Source organism: Anastrepha ludens, chromosome 2, assembly GCF_028408465.1.
Source record: "Anastrepha ludens isolate Willacy chromosome 2, idAnaLude1.1, whole genome shotgun sequence".
NCBI lineage: Eukaryota > Metazoa > Arthropoda > Insecta > Diptera > Tephritidae > Anastrepha > Anastrepha ludens.
Window position 1 is genome coordinate 184,454,863 of NC_071498.1, and position 18,540 is coordinate 184,473,402.

An 18,540-nucleotide genomic window follows, 5' to 3' on the forward strand; every position below is an offset into this window, starting at 1 on the left:
CTTAAACAGTGCACCGCGGGACTGTCATCCAATCGTCTACGGCAAACAGTGCAGAATTTCTTTTTATGATGAGTTGGTTCAGACCAGCAGTGAGCAACAGGGTTCTGCAAATAAAAATATCGAAAATGGTTTTATAAAAAATATTTAATTAATGAAGAATGAAAATATAAAGCAAGAAGTTATTTCCAATAAAACTAGCGATTAATATAATATATCCGGTAAGAGTTCGTAAGACGTCTCTATTAGAGTTTAGGAGCCTATTTGATGCTCTTCTGGAGGAAGGGTTCTTGAAGTAGCGCCTAATTTTGTTATGCAGTTCTGGTACCCAGCCCAACAAAGCGAGGGGTTGTTGATGCCAATGATGCATTCCTCAACGAATTTGGGTATTATTATGTGAGACTGTAGTGCATATATGTAAGGCTGTCTGACTATCTGGCAAAATCTGGCCTCTTCGAAGACATTTCTGTCACAAATTTTGATGCTATGGATTGCGTTTCAAAAACTGTGGGCTAGCCACTCATAGGTAGTGGTCTATTAAAGTTCGGCCCGAAGAGACCCGTACCAGTCCTACCATCCGCAAGTTTTCCCCCCTCTGTTTACCAGATTTCCGAGTCAGATGCAATATATGGGGTAGCTATCCCAAAGTGCCTAATCTAAATAGTTACCTTCAAATTCCCATAGAACTTTAGGAAATTAGTTATTGCATCGCGAAATTGCACTACTGCATTGTTTGTGATTTTAATTGCAGTTTCCATATGTCCTGTCAAGTTTCCAATCCCCAGCTAGCCTTCTTCCTACCTAGTTAAACATTCTATGTAAGTTCACATGCTTTCTAATAAATTTTGTTTAGTCAAAGGGGCCTGTTTTGCATTCCGATTCGAGTTGAAAAGTAAAACTATACGATGTAGTTGCTTTTTGCTCAATTCCGAGTAAAATATAATCAACTACTTTTGTCACAATTTCACTGCAATCGAAATAACTAGCACTATTCACTTCGAATTCGAGAATATTTAGAAACTAGTTTTTTTAATTTACTTCCATTCACAAGCAAATCGACTACTTACCTTTATTATACAGGGAGCAATACCAGAGCATGGCGTAACTACATTTGAGACACAGCGATCGTGTATGACGAAATTGCACACTGCAAAAAATAATAAAATTATTGACTTTTTTAAATTTAATTATTATTTCATTTTAATGATTTATTTTTGTTCGAATGCATACAGCATGGCGGAGTTCGTAAATCTCCAGGCGCACTAAACTACGAATATTCGGCTCATGCGTGAAATCCGTATTGTTGTACGGATCCGCATCATCTGCACAATATTCTGGCCAAACATCATCAGTAACGATGCACTGCGGAGGTTAACTAATGAGGAACCCATCCTTAGGCAAATTAAACGCAGAAAGTAGCGATGGATAGGTCCCACATTGAGAAAACTACCAGATAGCATCACGAGAATGCCAGTGGACTGGAACCCGCAAGAGAGCAGAGGTCGCGGTAGACCAAAAAACACTTGGAGAAGGTCGAGCTAGCAGATCCTGACATTTTATGGGAAGTGCGAAAACAACAGCACAGAACCGTGTACGAGGGAAGAGTATTGTCGAGGCCCTATGCTCCCGAGAGGAGTAAAAAAGGAAAAAAAAATATAAAACGGCTCTCTATAATTCCTCTGATTTCGATCACCGGATTGCTAAATAAAACTCATAAACTAATGACAACACAACTTTCTTACTTTAATTAATTTCAATCCCTTCACTTTACTTACAACTCAAGACTTTGATTACTTGTGCGCATGCACATCTGCTTTTATACATACACGAGCTTAATAACTATCGGAATTTCAAAATGTGGCACCTCGTATCTTCTGGCACCTCGTACTGTCTGGCAACGTATGGATCAATAAATATTTACATCAGATAAATAAATATTTTCAAGTACATATTTCGTTCTTTTGTTAGCTTCATCATTTGTACCATATATGAATAATTTATGCTTCATTTATAAAAGATGCCACGTTTTCTTTCTTTTTTTAAATATAAAAAAACTGTTTCGACTCGTCGCTTGTTTTCAGGAAATTTTTCTAGAATTCTTTTTTTTTTTTCTTCAACGGTTCTCCGATATGATACTTCCTAAATATGTTTTTAGTCGATACAGTAATGAAATGAATGAATGAATCTTTCGTTCTCGCAAGTTTTAATCGGAAGAGTTGCTATAATAGTTAGTAAATTGTATATAATCGGCAGCGTATCTTTTCGGTACAGTTCAATGGCTTGGAAAACTGTTTTTAGCGTTTCCATGGGTTTGATATTGAAAATTATGAACTAAGAACTTAAGAACTATTTCCATTTGAGCTTCCCAAAATGTCTTATGTTTAGTTGAATAAATATTCCATATTCTTCTTGATTGACGTGATAACCGCTTAAGCGATTTTGGGTGAGAAAAATCGATTGAAGCCAAGTCCTTCTCCACCTGATCTCTCCAACGCAGAGGAGGCATTCCTCTTCCTCTGCGACCACCACCTGGTACCGTATCGAATACTTTCAGACCGACATAACCCAGCCAACGTAGCCACTGGATCTGTATTCGCTGTGATATGTCTATGTCGTCGTAAAGCTCATACAGCTCATCGTTCCATCGCCTGCGATATTCGCCGTCGCCAACGCGCAAAGATCCAAAAGTCTTTTGCAGATTCCTTATCTCAAACACTCCAAGGGACGCCGCATCGGATACTGTCTTCGCCCAAGCTTCTGCGCCATACGTTAGGACGGGCATGATGAGACTCTTATAGTGTTAGTTTGTCGTGAGTAGCACTTGCTGGCAAGACAGATTCTACGTTGGATTTCCAGTCTGGCATTATTATCGGTCCTAATGCTGGTTCCTAAATTAATGAAGTCTCTTACAATCTCGAAATCATAACTGTCAACAGAGACGTGGGTGCCAATACCCGAGTGCCCCGACTGTTTGTTTGATGACAGGATGTACGTTGTTTTAGCCTTGTTCACAACCAGCGAATGGGTCGCTTTGCTTTATCCAGTTTGGAAAATACAGAAGTAACAGCATCAATACATCGCAAATATTCGAAAGCCAAACACTGGAGCTGTTCGCCTCTTTAGTTAGGTATGAACAGATTTATTATTAATTTTGGACTTGCAACACTTTTATAATTCTATAATTATTATGGTTTTAAAAATCTCTCGATTTCTATAATAAATCATTAGTTATACTTGAAATATCACTTATTTAGCTCCAGAATGTGACCATAAAGCCTTTCTAGTCAGTCGGCCTATTTTTAAATACTAACTGTGAATTGTGAGACTTTCATAAATGAAATGCATACCAAATTAGAGGGAAGGTACTTATGAACGAATTACAACATTTCGATATTGAAAGTAATTCACAACTGAGATAAAGTAACAACAGCAAGAATAATTGGTTCTTTTAAAACAGCAGCAGTCCCCTCTTTGTAAATCAATGTCTATGGCCATGGTCCGTTTTGTTACTCGCAGTTGCAGTAGCCGGCAACAAGACTTGCCCTTCGCCTGCACTTAAGATCTTTGTCATACAACAAAAGGGGAGCGAATGAATGTATACATGAACATACTATGCAAACGGTGGGCCATCGGCCAATTTCTTTTTCAATCACGTTATTTTTACTTGCGCTAAAAACAATTTTTTTAGATCGAAGAAGGATAATCGATTTTGCATCACACTTTCGGAAGGTTTAAACTCGAGCAAAGCAACAAATTTATTTGGTAGCCTGACACTGTCACGTAAAAACTTAACTTAGGATTTCAAAGTTAAGTTAAGTTTTGGCTACCGATAGCTTTAAATTTGGTCAACATTTAAGCATGGAGATGTCAGTTGACCTTCACGGAGCTGCAATTAAATCCCGTTGCTCTTTTTACGGGTACTGTTATATGGCTGTTATACCGAAAATTCAGAAATGCTTCAGGCATATGATATTGTTCGCGCTACTGCTGAAATAGTACCTACATTCAGTTGAGATGATATTCTGCAGGGGCAGCCGAAGCAGCCATTCTAATGAAGTTATATTCAAAGATTTATTCTTCAATAAAGTAAAAACCGTTGAAAAATAACGAACAAATAGCTCACCCTATATACACATATAGCACGTAGATATATATGTATGTATGTGTTCAAATGCCACGGTTGTGACGTTCGCCGCCGAAATGCTTCTATGCATATGCGTAAAATGTAAGAGGCAACAGAAGCGAACCAGCACAAAAGCCTCAGCTATGAATGAGTTCATTCGTGACGTAAGCGAACGAATAGCGCCAGGTCAGCGGCCTACTTTTCTCTCAACCCTCCGTTTGCCAGATAAGTCCGGCCAGGCAATTTGCAAAATAGGATTTTATGTTGGATGGATATTACTGTAGATTTAGGAATGTACTACATATTTATGTATATGTAAGATCATAACAGTATTTATTAAGCACTTTTTTTTTAAATCTTTATATATTTTTCAGAGTAGTTTGTAGTCAAATTTGTTTTCCAATATATCGCTGCAAAACATTGAGGGGCATCATCGTCGGCACTCATATACCTTTCTACTGGATCTACCTAATTTAGTAAAGTATTCTACTTTGAACGCTTCATCTTGATCAGAAGAAAGCTTTGGATGGCAAATTTAATAACTACGCTTTGAAGCCATCCAGCACCACAGCTTATTAACATCCGATTGCAATATAAGTACATCGTCTGTACACAGCAAATATTTTCAAATCATCAGCATATAAATCATATAAACAGGTACTAATATCATTAATAAATAAAACGAAGAGTAGAGGTCAAAAATACTGACATGTTACACACCCAAAGAAGAAGATGCAATGAAAGGCTCCGAGCATTCATCATGAATCGTTGCCACACATCGGCTATGGGGTAAATAATAATTCAATCAATGCAAGAATGCAGAATGAAAACCAAACGAGGCTAATTGATCTAATAGAATTGTGCTAGAAACTCTCTCAAATACTTTAGAAAAGTCCGCGTAAGGACAGTCGACTTGAAATTCTTCAGCAAAGTTAAAAAACAATATTCACCAAAGGCAGCTAGGTTTGAAACTGTTGTCGCCTTTAGTTGCAAAGTGCATATTTTCTTTCTTAATTCCTTGGAAGAGTTTGTATATAGTAGAAAGTTCGCGATCCTCTAATAATTGCACACACGTTCTTTTTGCCACTTTTGAAAATTGGAGTAATAGTGGTGATTTTCCAACCATCGGTAGAAACTCCAGAAGATAAAGATCATCAGTTATCCCCTTATATGTATTCATATTTAATTGAGAAGAAAACAAGCCAGTCTGCAGATAATATACAACTTTACAAAACGAATACCATTATTAGATATAAATATTCGCTGAAAGTTTTTACGCCATACCCAGTGTTTGCCCCTCTTTCACAGGGTAGTAGATAGTACGAAAGCTAAAAATCTGGTTTGTTACTATATATTAAATTTACATACATGATCTACTCACCACTTAATTAAGTAATTAATTTGAATTTTTACATTAATAAAATTTTAATTTTCATTAATTATTACTACATACCTTCGCATATGTACCCGATCTGAATAATGCCCCAAATTAAATCCGAACAATGATGGCAATATGTAGGCTTTCCAAATGTCTTCTTTACGAATGTATGTCCTCCATCCGCCATTTTGCGCGCTCTATATGGATACTCTCGAACTTTGGATGTATCGCTAGATCGCACGTTGTCGGTACTAACACAACAAAATAACGACGACAGCGGCCATCCACAATCAATAATTTAGAAGTCTTTTGTAATGTCTACTTTACTTTCCCGTCAGTTAGTTATTTATTTGAATAGGTGACTTTACTCCTGTTAATTCCTCCCACGTGTATTTACGGCCTTATGTTTCACTTGAATATTTTCTGTAGCATACGTGAGCACTCAACTCCGCAAAATCAAATCGGACAATTTGTATGGATTTTCGTGAAAGCTTTTACTTATACCGCTCTGGCTGCTAGTGCTAATCCCGTTGTTGTTCCTATCTCCAGCGAACAACAACTGTAGAAATGGGAAATCGCAGATCGTCTTACTTCTTTCGCGAGCTGCGGATGTCGATGTGTCAATGGCACCTGTGACTGTTGGAAGTTCTCTGCTACTTCCTCTATCTTCTGCATAAGCTGTAAAAAGTGTTTCTGAATAAATAATGCTGACTTCCCGATGGCCTGGTCGGTTTTTGAGCGTTGTTTTATTAATATTTTTTTGCTGTGCGTTTTCTCTTCTAGCTTTTGTGTTAGCACCTGCTGTTTTGTTACCCTTTTCTGCTGGGTTAGCTTTTTGTGTTGTTGTTTTTGATCTCGATAGTAATGATGACAAAATGGCGACGACGAAGACAGAAATGACAGCGACGGCGGCATTTTCATCCATTTGTATGCTTCATCCAGACATTTGGGCTGGAACCTGGAACCAAAAAAGAACCCAGTGACTTTTTATAGCGCCCACAAATGCTGCTTCAACTGCTCCCATCAAATTCAATTGATCTGCGCCTTACACTGCACTTTTGTCCCTTTCTACCGTTATATATGTATTACTCTTGTTCACCTACTGGTAGATTCATAAGTGATTTTGGGGGTTTCTCTGTGAAAAAATAAATTTAAATTTTAGTAATGAATTTTAAATTGAAATAAATATAAGTTTATAATTATGTTAAAACAATTTAAAACATTTCTTGTTATATCCCAATTTCTGTTACCAACTATATACAAAATTATATTAGATGGGACTCAACAACACCAAACTGAGTTCTTTTGCTTTAGAATTGTGTAGATTAAATTGCAAATATTTTCAAAGTAAACGAATGCCTTCAACTACAGTACACATTTAACAAGAAAAATAGACGGATTGTCAAAGCCGAATTCAAACAAGATATATGTACATACATACATACATATACGTACATATATATTATATGAAGCCTGATCTATACAAGGTGTGTTGTATCATCTGCTGATTGGTGTCTGATTTTCAAAGTGAGACTATATTTGTGTTTTCTTTAACTCTTTTCTTAACGCTTCCCCACGAAAACATATAACGATGTTTATTTTTACTGGATGACCTAGTATATATAGTATATATATATATAATTGACGCGTACACCCTTTTTGGGTCTTTGGCCGAGCTTCTTCTCCTATTTGTAATGTGCGTCTTGATGTTGTTCCACTAATGGAGGGACCTATAGTTTTAAGCCGACTCCGAACGGCAGATATTTTTATGAGGAGCTCTTTCATGGCAGAAATACACTCGGAGGTTTGCCATTGCCTGCCGAGGGGCGATCGCTATTAGATAAATGTTTTTCTTAATTTTGGTGTTTCACCGAGATTTGAACCGACGTTCTCTCTGTGAATTGCGAATGGTAGTCACGCACCAACCCATTCCGCTACGGCGAACCTAGTAAAAGAGTTATTTTTGCACAATATGTCCTTTATTTCAGACTAACAAAAAACAAAAACGCAAAATAAATAACAATTTAATATCTAAAACTATAACGAGTTCAAAAAATCGGAATTTATCATATCTTGAACTGAACACTGAAATAGCGCGCTTTTCTCGATCTGCAAGAAAAACAGAAATTAGTTATTTAAAATTAGTAAAATTTGTTGATTAATTACTTACTTGTTTAGTGTTTTGTTGACCATCCATTTTTTAAAACTGCTTCACATCTGCGAGGTATACTTTCTATTAACTTGTGGCATCTCTCCAAAGGAATAGATTTCCACGCTTTCTGTACTCCTTGTCATAGCTTATTGGCATTTTTAAATTTGTTTGCCAAACCTTAATATCGTTCCAGAGATATTCAATGGGGCTAAGTTCGGGGCTATGTGCTGGCCATTCCAGAGCTGCAGTTTCTTCTTTGCAAAACCAATTTTTAACCACTGTATGTTTGGGGTCGTTATCATGTATGAATAACCAGTTTAGTAACATGGACTCAAAGTAATATGGCTCTATCGTATTTTTGAGAATTTACGGTGTTTGTTGTGTACCGGGGATTGAAGTCTTGGGTTTTTTCACAATGAACAAAAGTCTTCCCATCATAGCCAATCATATAAATTTTGGTTTTGTCGATAAAAAGTATTATTTTCAAGAAATTCACGTCATTTCTTCTATGGATATTTGCGAAAGACAAACGTGCCTTGATTGTTTTTTCGACAGTAGTATTTTTTTTCTGGTGACACGGTCATACAGTTTATTTTCATAAAGGCGTCTTCGCTCAAGTCTTTTTAAGATATTCAGGTTAAATTCCTCATTGATTTCCAGCGTTATCGCTCGAGATGACTCAAAAGGTTACGCTTACATTTCTTAACGATGGGCTTGCACAGCTGAATTGTGGTATTCCCGCAGGTGTCTTTCGAACTTTCTTTCTTTTAAGCATATTTTTGTCTGTACTAATACGGCCGCCGTAGCCGAATGGGTTGGTGCGTGACTACCATTCGGAATTCACAGAGAGAACGTAGGTTCGAATCTCGGTGAAACACCAAAATTAAAAGAAAAATAAAAACATTTTTCTAATAGCGGTCGGCCCTCGGCAGGCAATGCCAAAACCTCCGAGTGTATTTCTGCCATGAAAAAGCTCCTCATAAAAATATCTGCCGTTCGGAGTCGGCTTAAAACTATAGGTCCCTCCATTTGTGGAACAACATCAAGACGCACACCACAAATAGGAGAAGGAGCTCGGCCAAACACCCAAAAAAAGGGTGTACGCGCCAATTATATATATATATATATATAATACATTTGCAGACATTTTCCCACTTTCGTGTTTTATAATGCTTTTAAAGGAAACAATTATATTTTGCTAAAAAAAAATTGCTTTAATTATATTAACTAATGATTAAAATATAACTGCGCTATTTTGTTGTCAAACGAATGTAAATGAATGAAAAGTTAACAGGACTTATTGCCCGGTATTAGAGAGATTTGAGTCAGAGCCTAAAATTCACATAAAATTATGCACGAATATCAGTTAGTCTTCTAAGAAATAACAATTCGGTTAGAGGGCACTCACTATAAGTGCGTAATTTCTCTGGCCATAACTGTATGTAAATACACACGTTATATGTTCTTATATATTGTACATACATATGTATGTATGTAAGTTGGAAATGTTACAGTGCCGACTTGTTTTTCTATCGCTCCACTCGGTTATGGTTTGGAAAGAACGCAAGTGACTTCATTTAGTGATAGTGCGCTTTCCAAACGATACATAGCATCAGTAAAATATTGATACTTTAATACTGATGCTTTGCAACCCTGTGGGCATTAAATACAAATATCTTATAACGATGAAAACAGTTTCATTAAAAATTACTTTTATTCGTTCTCCGTAATGTTTTCCTTTGTACATGTACAAATATTGAATCAGATTTTTTAGTGATGCTTTAGTTGCCTTTCATTGCATATCAAGGGTTTCAGGGTTGCGTTTGGGAACATGTTACTTTGTTTGAACACAAAGCAACAGGTGTTTGGAAAACGCCCGTACTTGTATGATGCATAATCCGTACACTGAGACAGTGACTCTAATACATAAACCAATTCAACAAGCTCCAATATCCTCAGAAGAAGGAAACAAGTAATTTCTGTCTCCGACGTTGCGCCAAGTTTGTTGTTTTGAAATGTTACAAAGAAAGAAAACAAAAACTGTACTGTAATTGAGTGGGATTAGTAATGGTAAAATATATTGTACATATAAGAAAAATTGGTTGAAATAAGGTTGATCAAACAGTGTTTGTAAAATATGATTTTCATGATAGGTGATTTACAATGGGGGAGTAACAGAACGGTTCAACATTTCAATGTAAATATGTAAAAGAATGAAATGTAAAAGAATGAAATGTAAACAAAACGAAAAATTTCAAAGTCACTACGCCACCAGTCTTTATCTCAAATTCGATTACAAATAACGATTGGCCGATTACGTGATTTTTAGTAATTGGTGGTACGAAACTCTAACACTTGTAATTAAATTACGAAGTTCTTAAACATTAATTACAATAAATATGTCTCGTGTACGCGATGTACAGAATGCAGAGGTATGGCCATCAGACCGTTAACCAGCTCTCAGCGATTTTAAAGGAATTAACTGATTTGTTTATGTCATGGGAGTTGTGACGGCGTTGTATTTACGAAAAAACTGAGATTGTGTTGGTGACATATGAAAAAATCAACGCAGCCTTCGCTCACGTTATGTCATTGCCGTCTGAACAACGACTGATTGGATGCGTGTGTGAATTGGCAGCCGAAGTTACTCTCCCAAGTTACTCTCCCAATTTGTCTTCAGATGGGCAAAAGTGCTAATGTATCATCCTTGCTTTGTAAATCGTACTCAACTGGAAGTGCTGTGCGCAAAGAGTTGTATCAATTGTACTGAGTTGGTATTCAGCCAGCTGATCTCCATTTTCTAACTCCTCCGTCAAATGGTTCTTTTCAAAGAGCGTGCGCTGAGCGCTATTCTTCTATTCGCTCACTTTTTCCTCATTGTTTAAAAGAAAACCACTACCGTTCACTCTCACGAATGATAGGTTACAAGGTTTGGGCATCCGTAGGAAAATTGTGATAGTAACTTCGGCTGCCACGTCATGAGGGACTCGGGAGCAAAATTCTCCCAATCAGTCTTTGTTAAGACGACAATGTAGTGGCATGAGTTAGTTTCTTTCGTATAACGTCAATACAACCACAGTTTTTCGTAAACAAAACGCTGTAATGACCCCGGTTAAGTCAGCCAATCAACTGATTTCTTCAAAATCGCTGAGAGCCAGTTAACGGTGTGATGTTGACCACACCTCTGCATTCTGTACATCGTGGTTCAATCTGGTGTCAACTTGATCTCTATTAATTCTCATATTCCATTGGTATTACAGTTGGAACTAATTTTAGTTTTTGCGATTTAAAAGCAACTAATAGTGAAAATTTTCAGCTCCATTGCGAGTCGATATTTGCTGGTAGCCGAATGTTTTAATAATTTCAAGCGTATAATAAATGAAATTTGTTTAAACATTCTTTGGTATACAAAACAGTTTAAGAACTTGAGAAATTTAAGCTGCCAAACTTCTCACTACATACAGAAAGATATTTATTAAGACTCGGGTGAATTTAAATCTCTAAGTAAAACACTTTGTAGAAATTATATTAGTGAACTGGACTCGGACATTAAATCCAATCCGATGGCTTTTTAGCACTATGTCAAATCAAGGGGATTGTGTCCTAATATTCCCTCGAATGGTTTCCTTAATCATACTAACGCTTACTTCTTCTTATAGGCGGCAAATCTCTTTCCAGATTTTTTAGCTCTACGAACAGGACTCCTTCGCATATCAGTTCCTACGCTTGATGATGTAGTAGATGGCATATGAAATCCTTATCACAAACTCATTCTGCTGGATTTTGCTCTTGCCTTTTAAAAAAGTGTTTGCGTATCAACTTCTCCTAATTTGCAATAAATCTCTTGAAAGCGATTAATTTATTGACGCTTAAAAAGTGACCTCTATAACACCTACTTTTAAATATAGAAAAAACAATTATATTATATATATGTATATATATTATATTATATTATATTTATGTATTAAAACAAAAAATATATATGACAACCAACATGGTCGGGCAGGTCGACTGTCAGTAGTTTCATTGCTTTTTTCGATTTTTCTGTGTTAACTTTTAATAAACGAGTTTAAGTTGATGCCATTTAAACTGACTTTTAAAAAGCTTTTGATAAGTCACTCATTAAATTTTAATTGCTAAACTAAAAAGTCTCGCTTTCCATTCTCTTTTCTTTCCAGCCTTATTTTGAGCCCGTTTGGCCCAGCCCTCTTCCTATTTGTGGTGTGCGTCTTGATGTTGTCACTGTCTGCCGAGGGACGACCGGTATTAGAAAGATTTATATCAATTGGTGTTTCGTGTCTTGGGTTTCGACCCTGTGCACTTTGGAATGGTAGTCACGGACCAATCCATGCAGCTACAGCTGCCGCTTCTGTTTTCTTATTTTGGGTAAAATCTTATTTGTCGTCGCGTAAATTAAGAGGTTTTCTTGATGACATTTTCCTCATATTTCTTGATGACATTTTCCTTCAACTTTCGTTTAAGAGCCCTAGAAGAAATTTCTGACCTGGATTTGGTTTCTGATTCAAAATTTCTGTTTTCAAGCCAGATATCACTGATTTTCACCATTTTAGCTTGGATTTCACTGATCCGTACACCCTCAAGTTACTTTATACTTCTTTTGTGCATTCGAAATTACAAAAATCCTACTTCATCTGGAGACCACACTATCTAATCATATCAAAAGACTTGCGAGAGCTGAAAACAATTTTGTACGCTTTGTTCTCCATTTTTTAAATTTTGCAGATTTCAATTCCACGCAATAGTTCTAGGCGTCTACTGAAAAGCTTACAATTGTTATATAGTAGGAGAACTATTATTTCGCACACATTCGTGTTTGATATCACAGATGGTTAGGATAGGTTAGACTTGGTTAATCCTCTAGATCGCACATAGACTAGAAATTGATCCATAGTTATATCAAGTGTTAGTATGGAGAGTTCATCTTTTACTTTTTTTCTTTAATACACAGTTTGGATAATTTAAGTATGTTGGTACACACTTTCTAATGTTGAAAATGATGCAGAACCTAAGCAGTTTATTCGTGTTCTACTAAGTGCAGGGCAGTGGCAGAGTAGGTATTCCAGGGTTCCTCTGGCGTCGACTTCGTTACATATTGTGTATGTATCGTTCTGTACTAGCTTCAGTTTGGCCGCATACGATGGAGTTAGACAGTATCCCTACTACGTCTGTATCCCTATTACAAGTTTACACTCTTTCCTGCTTGCGTGGCATGATTTTCGTGATTCTGCATGAGCTATCCCTTTCCCACTCATAATTCGTTTCTCGAATCATTGCTGCGTCTATATCTCGTCGTTGTTTGCAGAGAGGTGGTTCTATACTGGCCATACTAGCATCTGTTTTGGCTAGCATATCCACTTTCTCATTTCCTTCAGCAGACTTGTTTCTTAGTTCCTAGCTCATCCATCTTATTCTGGCATTGTCGTACGCAGTGTGAGTTTGTCATTACAGCTTCTTACAGTTTATTTGAGAGTTCAGAGGAGTGTTCTCTATGGCTAAGTCTGCGGCTTTCGTTGCCGCGTAGATCTCAGCTTGGGACGCACTGTAGTAGTCCGGCAATTTGTATGATCCTCCGCATCCTAATTCTGGAGAGAATACTGCGGCTCCGACACCTTCTTCCATCTGTGTATATGTTGAAAGTGTGGTGCGTTGAAAGTTGTCCCTTCCGCCAGTTGTCCCAGAACCAGTGTGAAATTAAAACACGAAATTCTTTTTGATCCATTGTTTTGAAAATAACAAAAGTAGCGTCACCCTTAGCACAATAACTCGCGAACTAATGAATAGAATATCTTGAAATTTTAACAGCTGTCTTTTTAAGGTTAGTACTAACTGAAAAAGAGGTAAATGCAATAAAACTAAACTATAAACTAAAATAATGCCAACTATGTGTTAGATCCGGGACTTTTCAGCCCATGTGTTACATGCTTCATCTATATAATGCAAAATTCCAACTGCTGAAGCTGTCATACACAACCAAACCATCACTGACCCATCACCGTGCTTAATCGTTTTTCTAAGGTTTCTCGCTTCACGCTCATGACTTGGCTTACCCCCATTTCTTTCCTTTTCCATCACATTCAAATAATTTACATTTACTCTGGTCAGTAAATAATACCTGAAAGATCTATTTTAGAGTCATAAAAGTGCTGTTAATACCAATATTTACCGTACTCCAAATAAGAAATCTTTATCCATATGTTTTCGAGCAACTTCGAATCGATCAAGTTGCTTCTTGATCTTTTCTCGTTACGCGACCAAGAAAGTCATGATTATGCAATAATCTTCCTATAGTTTCGAGTTTAACCTGAGTAGCAGAAGATTAGTTCACCATTTCAGCCAGTTTGGGTGCAGAAGTAAACCGATTTTGTTTTATTTCCCTTAAAATAAAGTTCTCATCCTTGATAGATAACTTCCTTGGCTTGGCAGTGCGCTTTTAATTCGAAGCCAATCCATTTTGTTTGTATCTTGTAATGACAACGAGTCAACAGGTTTTTATGGATGGATGATTAATTTCAACGTATATTGTTTCATATTTCGGGAAATTTAAAAAAAATACCCGAACTAACTTCACTGACTGCACAATATTAAAATGACAATTATTCTAGCAAGTTCAGAATATAACGGCATATTTATTCAGATACATTTTCTGAAAACACGACCCGACTTTGGATGAGACGCGAGAAAGAGACCATGCTTACATATTTGCTCCATGTGCTTATTTTTACGTAACTTTGAGTGTGTATTTTGGTTGTTTTTTGCAATAACTATTTGTGACAATAAAAAAAAATGTTTAGTTGAATATCCTTTTTCAAAACAAAAATATTTGAAGCAGAAATTTTTTTTAGTGCTTGACCGACTTTCAATGAGAGTGACTGTATATGTGTTTTTTGGCACATCTAGGAGTAGTTAAATGCTCCAGCGAGTAGCACACAAACTTGAGCATATTAATTAAAAAGCAATTGTTGAACAGGATATACGGAATCGAACGAATTGATGTGTTTCTCATTTGGAAGAGAAAATGGGGCAATATATGCGTTTTAACGCTCTCCTTATATACATTCCTGTATATACGATAAAATATTTGTTTGCACATCAACGAGAGCAAAACATATATATATATGTATGTATGTGGATACGTAAATACAGGAATATATATATCCTAAGCAAGCATACTTAAATATTATTAGAGCCATTTGTAGACCTAAATATTGCATTATTCGCCGTAATAGTGCATCTTACCCAGTTTCATAGGAATATGCTTTTTCACCTGGAGATTGGAAGTGACTCACAGCCGCAGGCACTTAGACGCTCTGTGTATATGTATGTGTATGTACATATGTATATTTCGTTACACAGGCTCTAAAAAATAACGAAGAAGTTTTCTCTTGACATAGAGAAAGATTCCCACAAAAGGTCTTAAATTTCAATGTAATGAGACTTTGAGGATTTAGTGTTTTTCTTTACGAATTCTTTTTTTACAAATGAACTCCAAATCTCGAGATTCCCGGTCCGTAAGTATTTCGTCCCCACGTTGTATGCTTATATAAATGCATATTTATGTTCATACATATGTGTGTATATAGATATGTGTAATGAATCCAATAAATTTGGATAGAGTGGTTCTGAGATAGTCACAACAATGGACAACGTTCACACTGGGCTAGTAGATTCTTCCTATTTTTCAGTTTTTTACTGATTGATGCGAACATATTCCCATACATATACTTGTATGTACACATGAAAATATGGAAGCACCCGTACGCATATGTACATATGGATGTATATGTCTGCACACATATTTGCCTAGATATACATATGCGTGTATAACTGTTAGTGCTTCAACGGCCAATGTTCCTCAATTGTTTCCTTTATACCTACTGCTGTTACAATTCAATGAGATAAGTAGTTGAGAGATTGGCCAGGAACATATGTAGGTGTGAAAAGTAGCTGTCCTACCATACATGAGCAAAGGATTCTTTAATAAGCTTCCACATATCCATATTTATTCAATAAATATATACAAATACCTAGCAATGTTAACAATAGAAACTCTTAAAATGAGTGCCGTTTGAAATACATATACATATGTATGTATGTATGTATGTACACGATGTGTACTCTAGCTCCCAACCTTAGCGATTCGCACTATTGCCCGCTTTTACTATAGTTGAATGTGTGTGTGTGAATTGGTAAGCTTTTAACGGAACATAGCTCTGTATTCATGTAATTTAAGTTGTATTTAATTTTTTATTTTTGCTTGCTTTGTTTATTCGTTATTTATGTTCTTTTGTGGTATGTTCTTTCATATTTGTGAATTTGTTGCTCGTTCGTTTGCCTACTCGCAACTCTGTTTGCTCGCTCTTTGGTATACACATTCGTTCAAAACATCGTTCATTTAATCTTTCGACTTATACCGTTATAATCGTTGCTCCTCTTTGCCCTTTTCAATACCACTTTATTTGTAGTCCTCGCTGCTTCTTTCCCTGTTCTTGTTGTTCCTGTTAGTCTTCGTTCAGTTTTCTGTTCACGTCCTCATCAATGATTTTGTCATGTTTAAGGTCGATTGGTCGACTTTGTCTTCCTGTGTATCCACATAGTCCCTTTTAGTTGTTTCGTTTTTTTTTTTTTTTGATAAAAGTTTGCGAATATTCGTTTTCAAACATTGCATTAGTATTGAAATCCACTATTCTCATTCGTACCTCATTTCCATATTCAACCAATTTTTTCTGAAAATCTTTCAAACCATATTTGCCATATTCAACAAATTGTTTCTAAAAATCCTTCAAAATGTATTTCAGACTAGCTTAATCCACTTGTGCGAATATTTTCACTTTGTTGAAATCTTTTTTATTTTGCTGTCCTCCCATTCTTCTTCGTGGTATTCGCATGTGAGCGTGTGAAGTAAATTTTCTGGATACCAGAGGATTCTTTCCTATACCTGTACATATATGTATGTATGTCCATATACAATATATAAATTTTGTGCGATCCTTCACACTAATTTTACCCATTTAATTTTTTACATAAATTCATTTACTTTTTGATTTCCTCTATGCTGTTTTCAACAACACTTCACTTGTTTCACTTTTCACAGATTTTAAGCTACATATGTATGTATGTACCAGTACATATGTATGTAAGTGTGGTACATTAGATTTGCCATTTACCCCTTTATTTTGCCTCAAAATTCTTTTAAATGCAGACTTACTAAAGTGCTACAAAGAAAGCGTTGAAGGTATGCACATATGCATACGTACATAAATATTCACCGTAGAATTTGTATTCCGCAAAAAAGTAGTTCTCGCAATTTTCAGAAGAAATTTTCCATTTTATCTGCCATACATATGTATGTATGTACTCATTTGCTGCACTCTTGCCTTGCTGATTTTCATCGTGCACCACTGATCGTTTCCCCCCGTTCGTGCACTGCTTTCACATATAATATATGTAAGTATGTATGTATATGCATATATAAGTGCGTGGAAATGGGATTTGATTTTTTCCTTTCACATGCTGGGTATAGACAATTTTTTTATACCCAAACTTGCCTGCTGCTTCTACTGATGTTTAATGAGAATTTTCACACATTGGTTTCACTTCATTTTTACCGTTTCCGTACTTAACTAAATTAAAAATTAAAAGCACACATAATCCGATATAAATGTATTAAGTTTTTTGGTTAATTTTACGCGTTTTCGTTTTATTCGTTTTCTATTTAAAAAAAATGTAATGGCGATTTTTCGTTTGGGTTTGGTTTTAGTTCTCCTATTTTTGATTAAGCACTTAAATTGTTTTTAGCTTTATTAATTTTTTTCACGATAGTTGTTGAAACAGAATAGGTCTATTTGGTTAATGAAAATTTCTTTTCGATAGGTACAAAGTTTTTGTGTGAATTTTCAGTTTTTCTTCTGTGTGCTACCCGTACGAAGAGCACACCGCTGGTGCTCTGTGTGCTCGCTCGCTGACGATGGTGCGCTCTGCGGCTTTAAAAATCGCTCGCATCTTTTGAACTCTATGAAAAATCATCACCACCAACATCGCCAATCGGATTGACAGAGTTGCATTGTCGGAATTATAGAACAACGCACGAACAGTGATTATACATATGTTTGTGTGTACATGCACATACCTATAGCTTATGGATGGGCAGTTCTTGTAGCTGTTGTCGAAAATTGGGAAATTTACGATTTCGGCTTTTGGAGAGAACCATTCACCCAAGACGAACACTCCCAAAGATGCTTTTCCAACCTCAAACTGTGAGAATGTATAAAAATACGATTGTGTTTGCGTATTCTTTCTACACCTCACGTACACTGCCCACCAATGCAGAGCTTTTCATATGAAACATACAATAATACATCCATGAGTGTCGGTTGAATATATCCACCCTTATTCTCATTCATACTCCCTACTCCACTCATCACCTTCACACAGTCACGGGGAAAATGTACATACCTGTTGGAAGTAGTCAGCGCTTTTCAACAATTTGCGTGCCATCATGCGTATACATATTTGTACATAAGTTTGTATAAGAAATTATAATTCTCTTTCTCTCTCTAAAGCTTTAAAGCCTTGCTAAGCTCCCCAACTTCGTGTTCATCAGCAGTATTTGAATCATTTATTTTACTTACCATCGGATAATTTTTCGATAGCATTGTCGTGTTTGTTATTATTACTCGTCAAATTGTGACCGCAGCAGGAGCCTGCGCATTTTTGCAAGTTGCTCATTCCTTGTATATTTTACAGATTCTTTTTATCAGCAATGTTTTAAAGTAACGATTTCACAGTGCCTGCATTCCTATCTGAAACTATTTTTTTTTTAATTACCGTAACGGCAAAAAAGGGGAAACACTGTGCAAATAAATTTTTTAT

General features: G+C 36.2%; 1 protein-coding gene across 6 annotated transcripts in view; it reads right to left on the reverse strand.

Moving 5' to 3' along the window:
• LOC128856105 (diacylglycerol kinase theta) overlaps positions 1–17,672 on the reverse strand; it is a 50,832-nt gene extending 33,160 nt beyond the window's left edge. For 2 of the 6 annotated variants that reach the window (XM_054091490.1, XM_054091489.1), the window contains exons 1-4: positions 16,926–17,669; positions 5,574–6,633; positions 1,065–1,144; positions 2–104 (exon numbers count right to left, since the gene is read on the reverse strand). In XM_054091490.1, coding sequence (XP_053947465.1) covers positions 2–104; positions 1,065–1,144; positions 5,574–5,685 — 295 coding nt within the window. In that variant the 5' untranslated portion in view covers positions 5,686–6,633; positions 16,926–17,669. Of the gene's footprint in view, position 1; positions 105–1,064; positions 1,145–5,573; positions 6,634–16,925 lie in introns of all 6 variants that reach the window. The other 4 variants (XM_054091491.1, XM_054091495.1, XM_054091492.1 and 1 more) reach the window with 4 other exon arrangements.
• Positions 17,673–18,540: the final 868 nt, after the last annotated feature.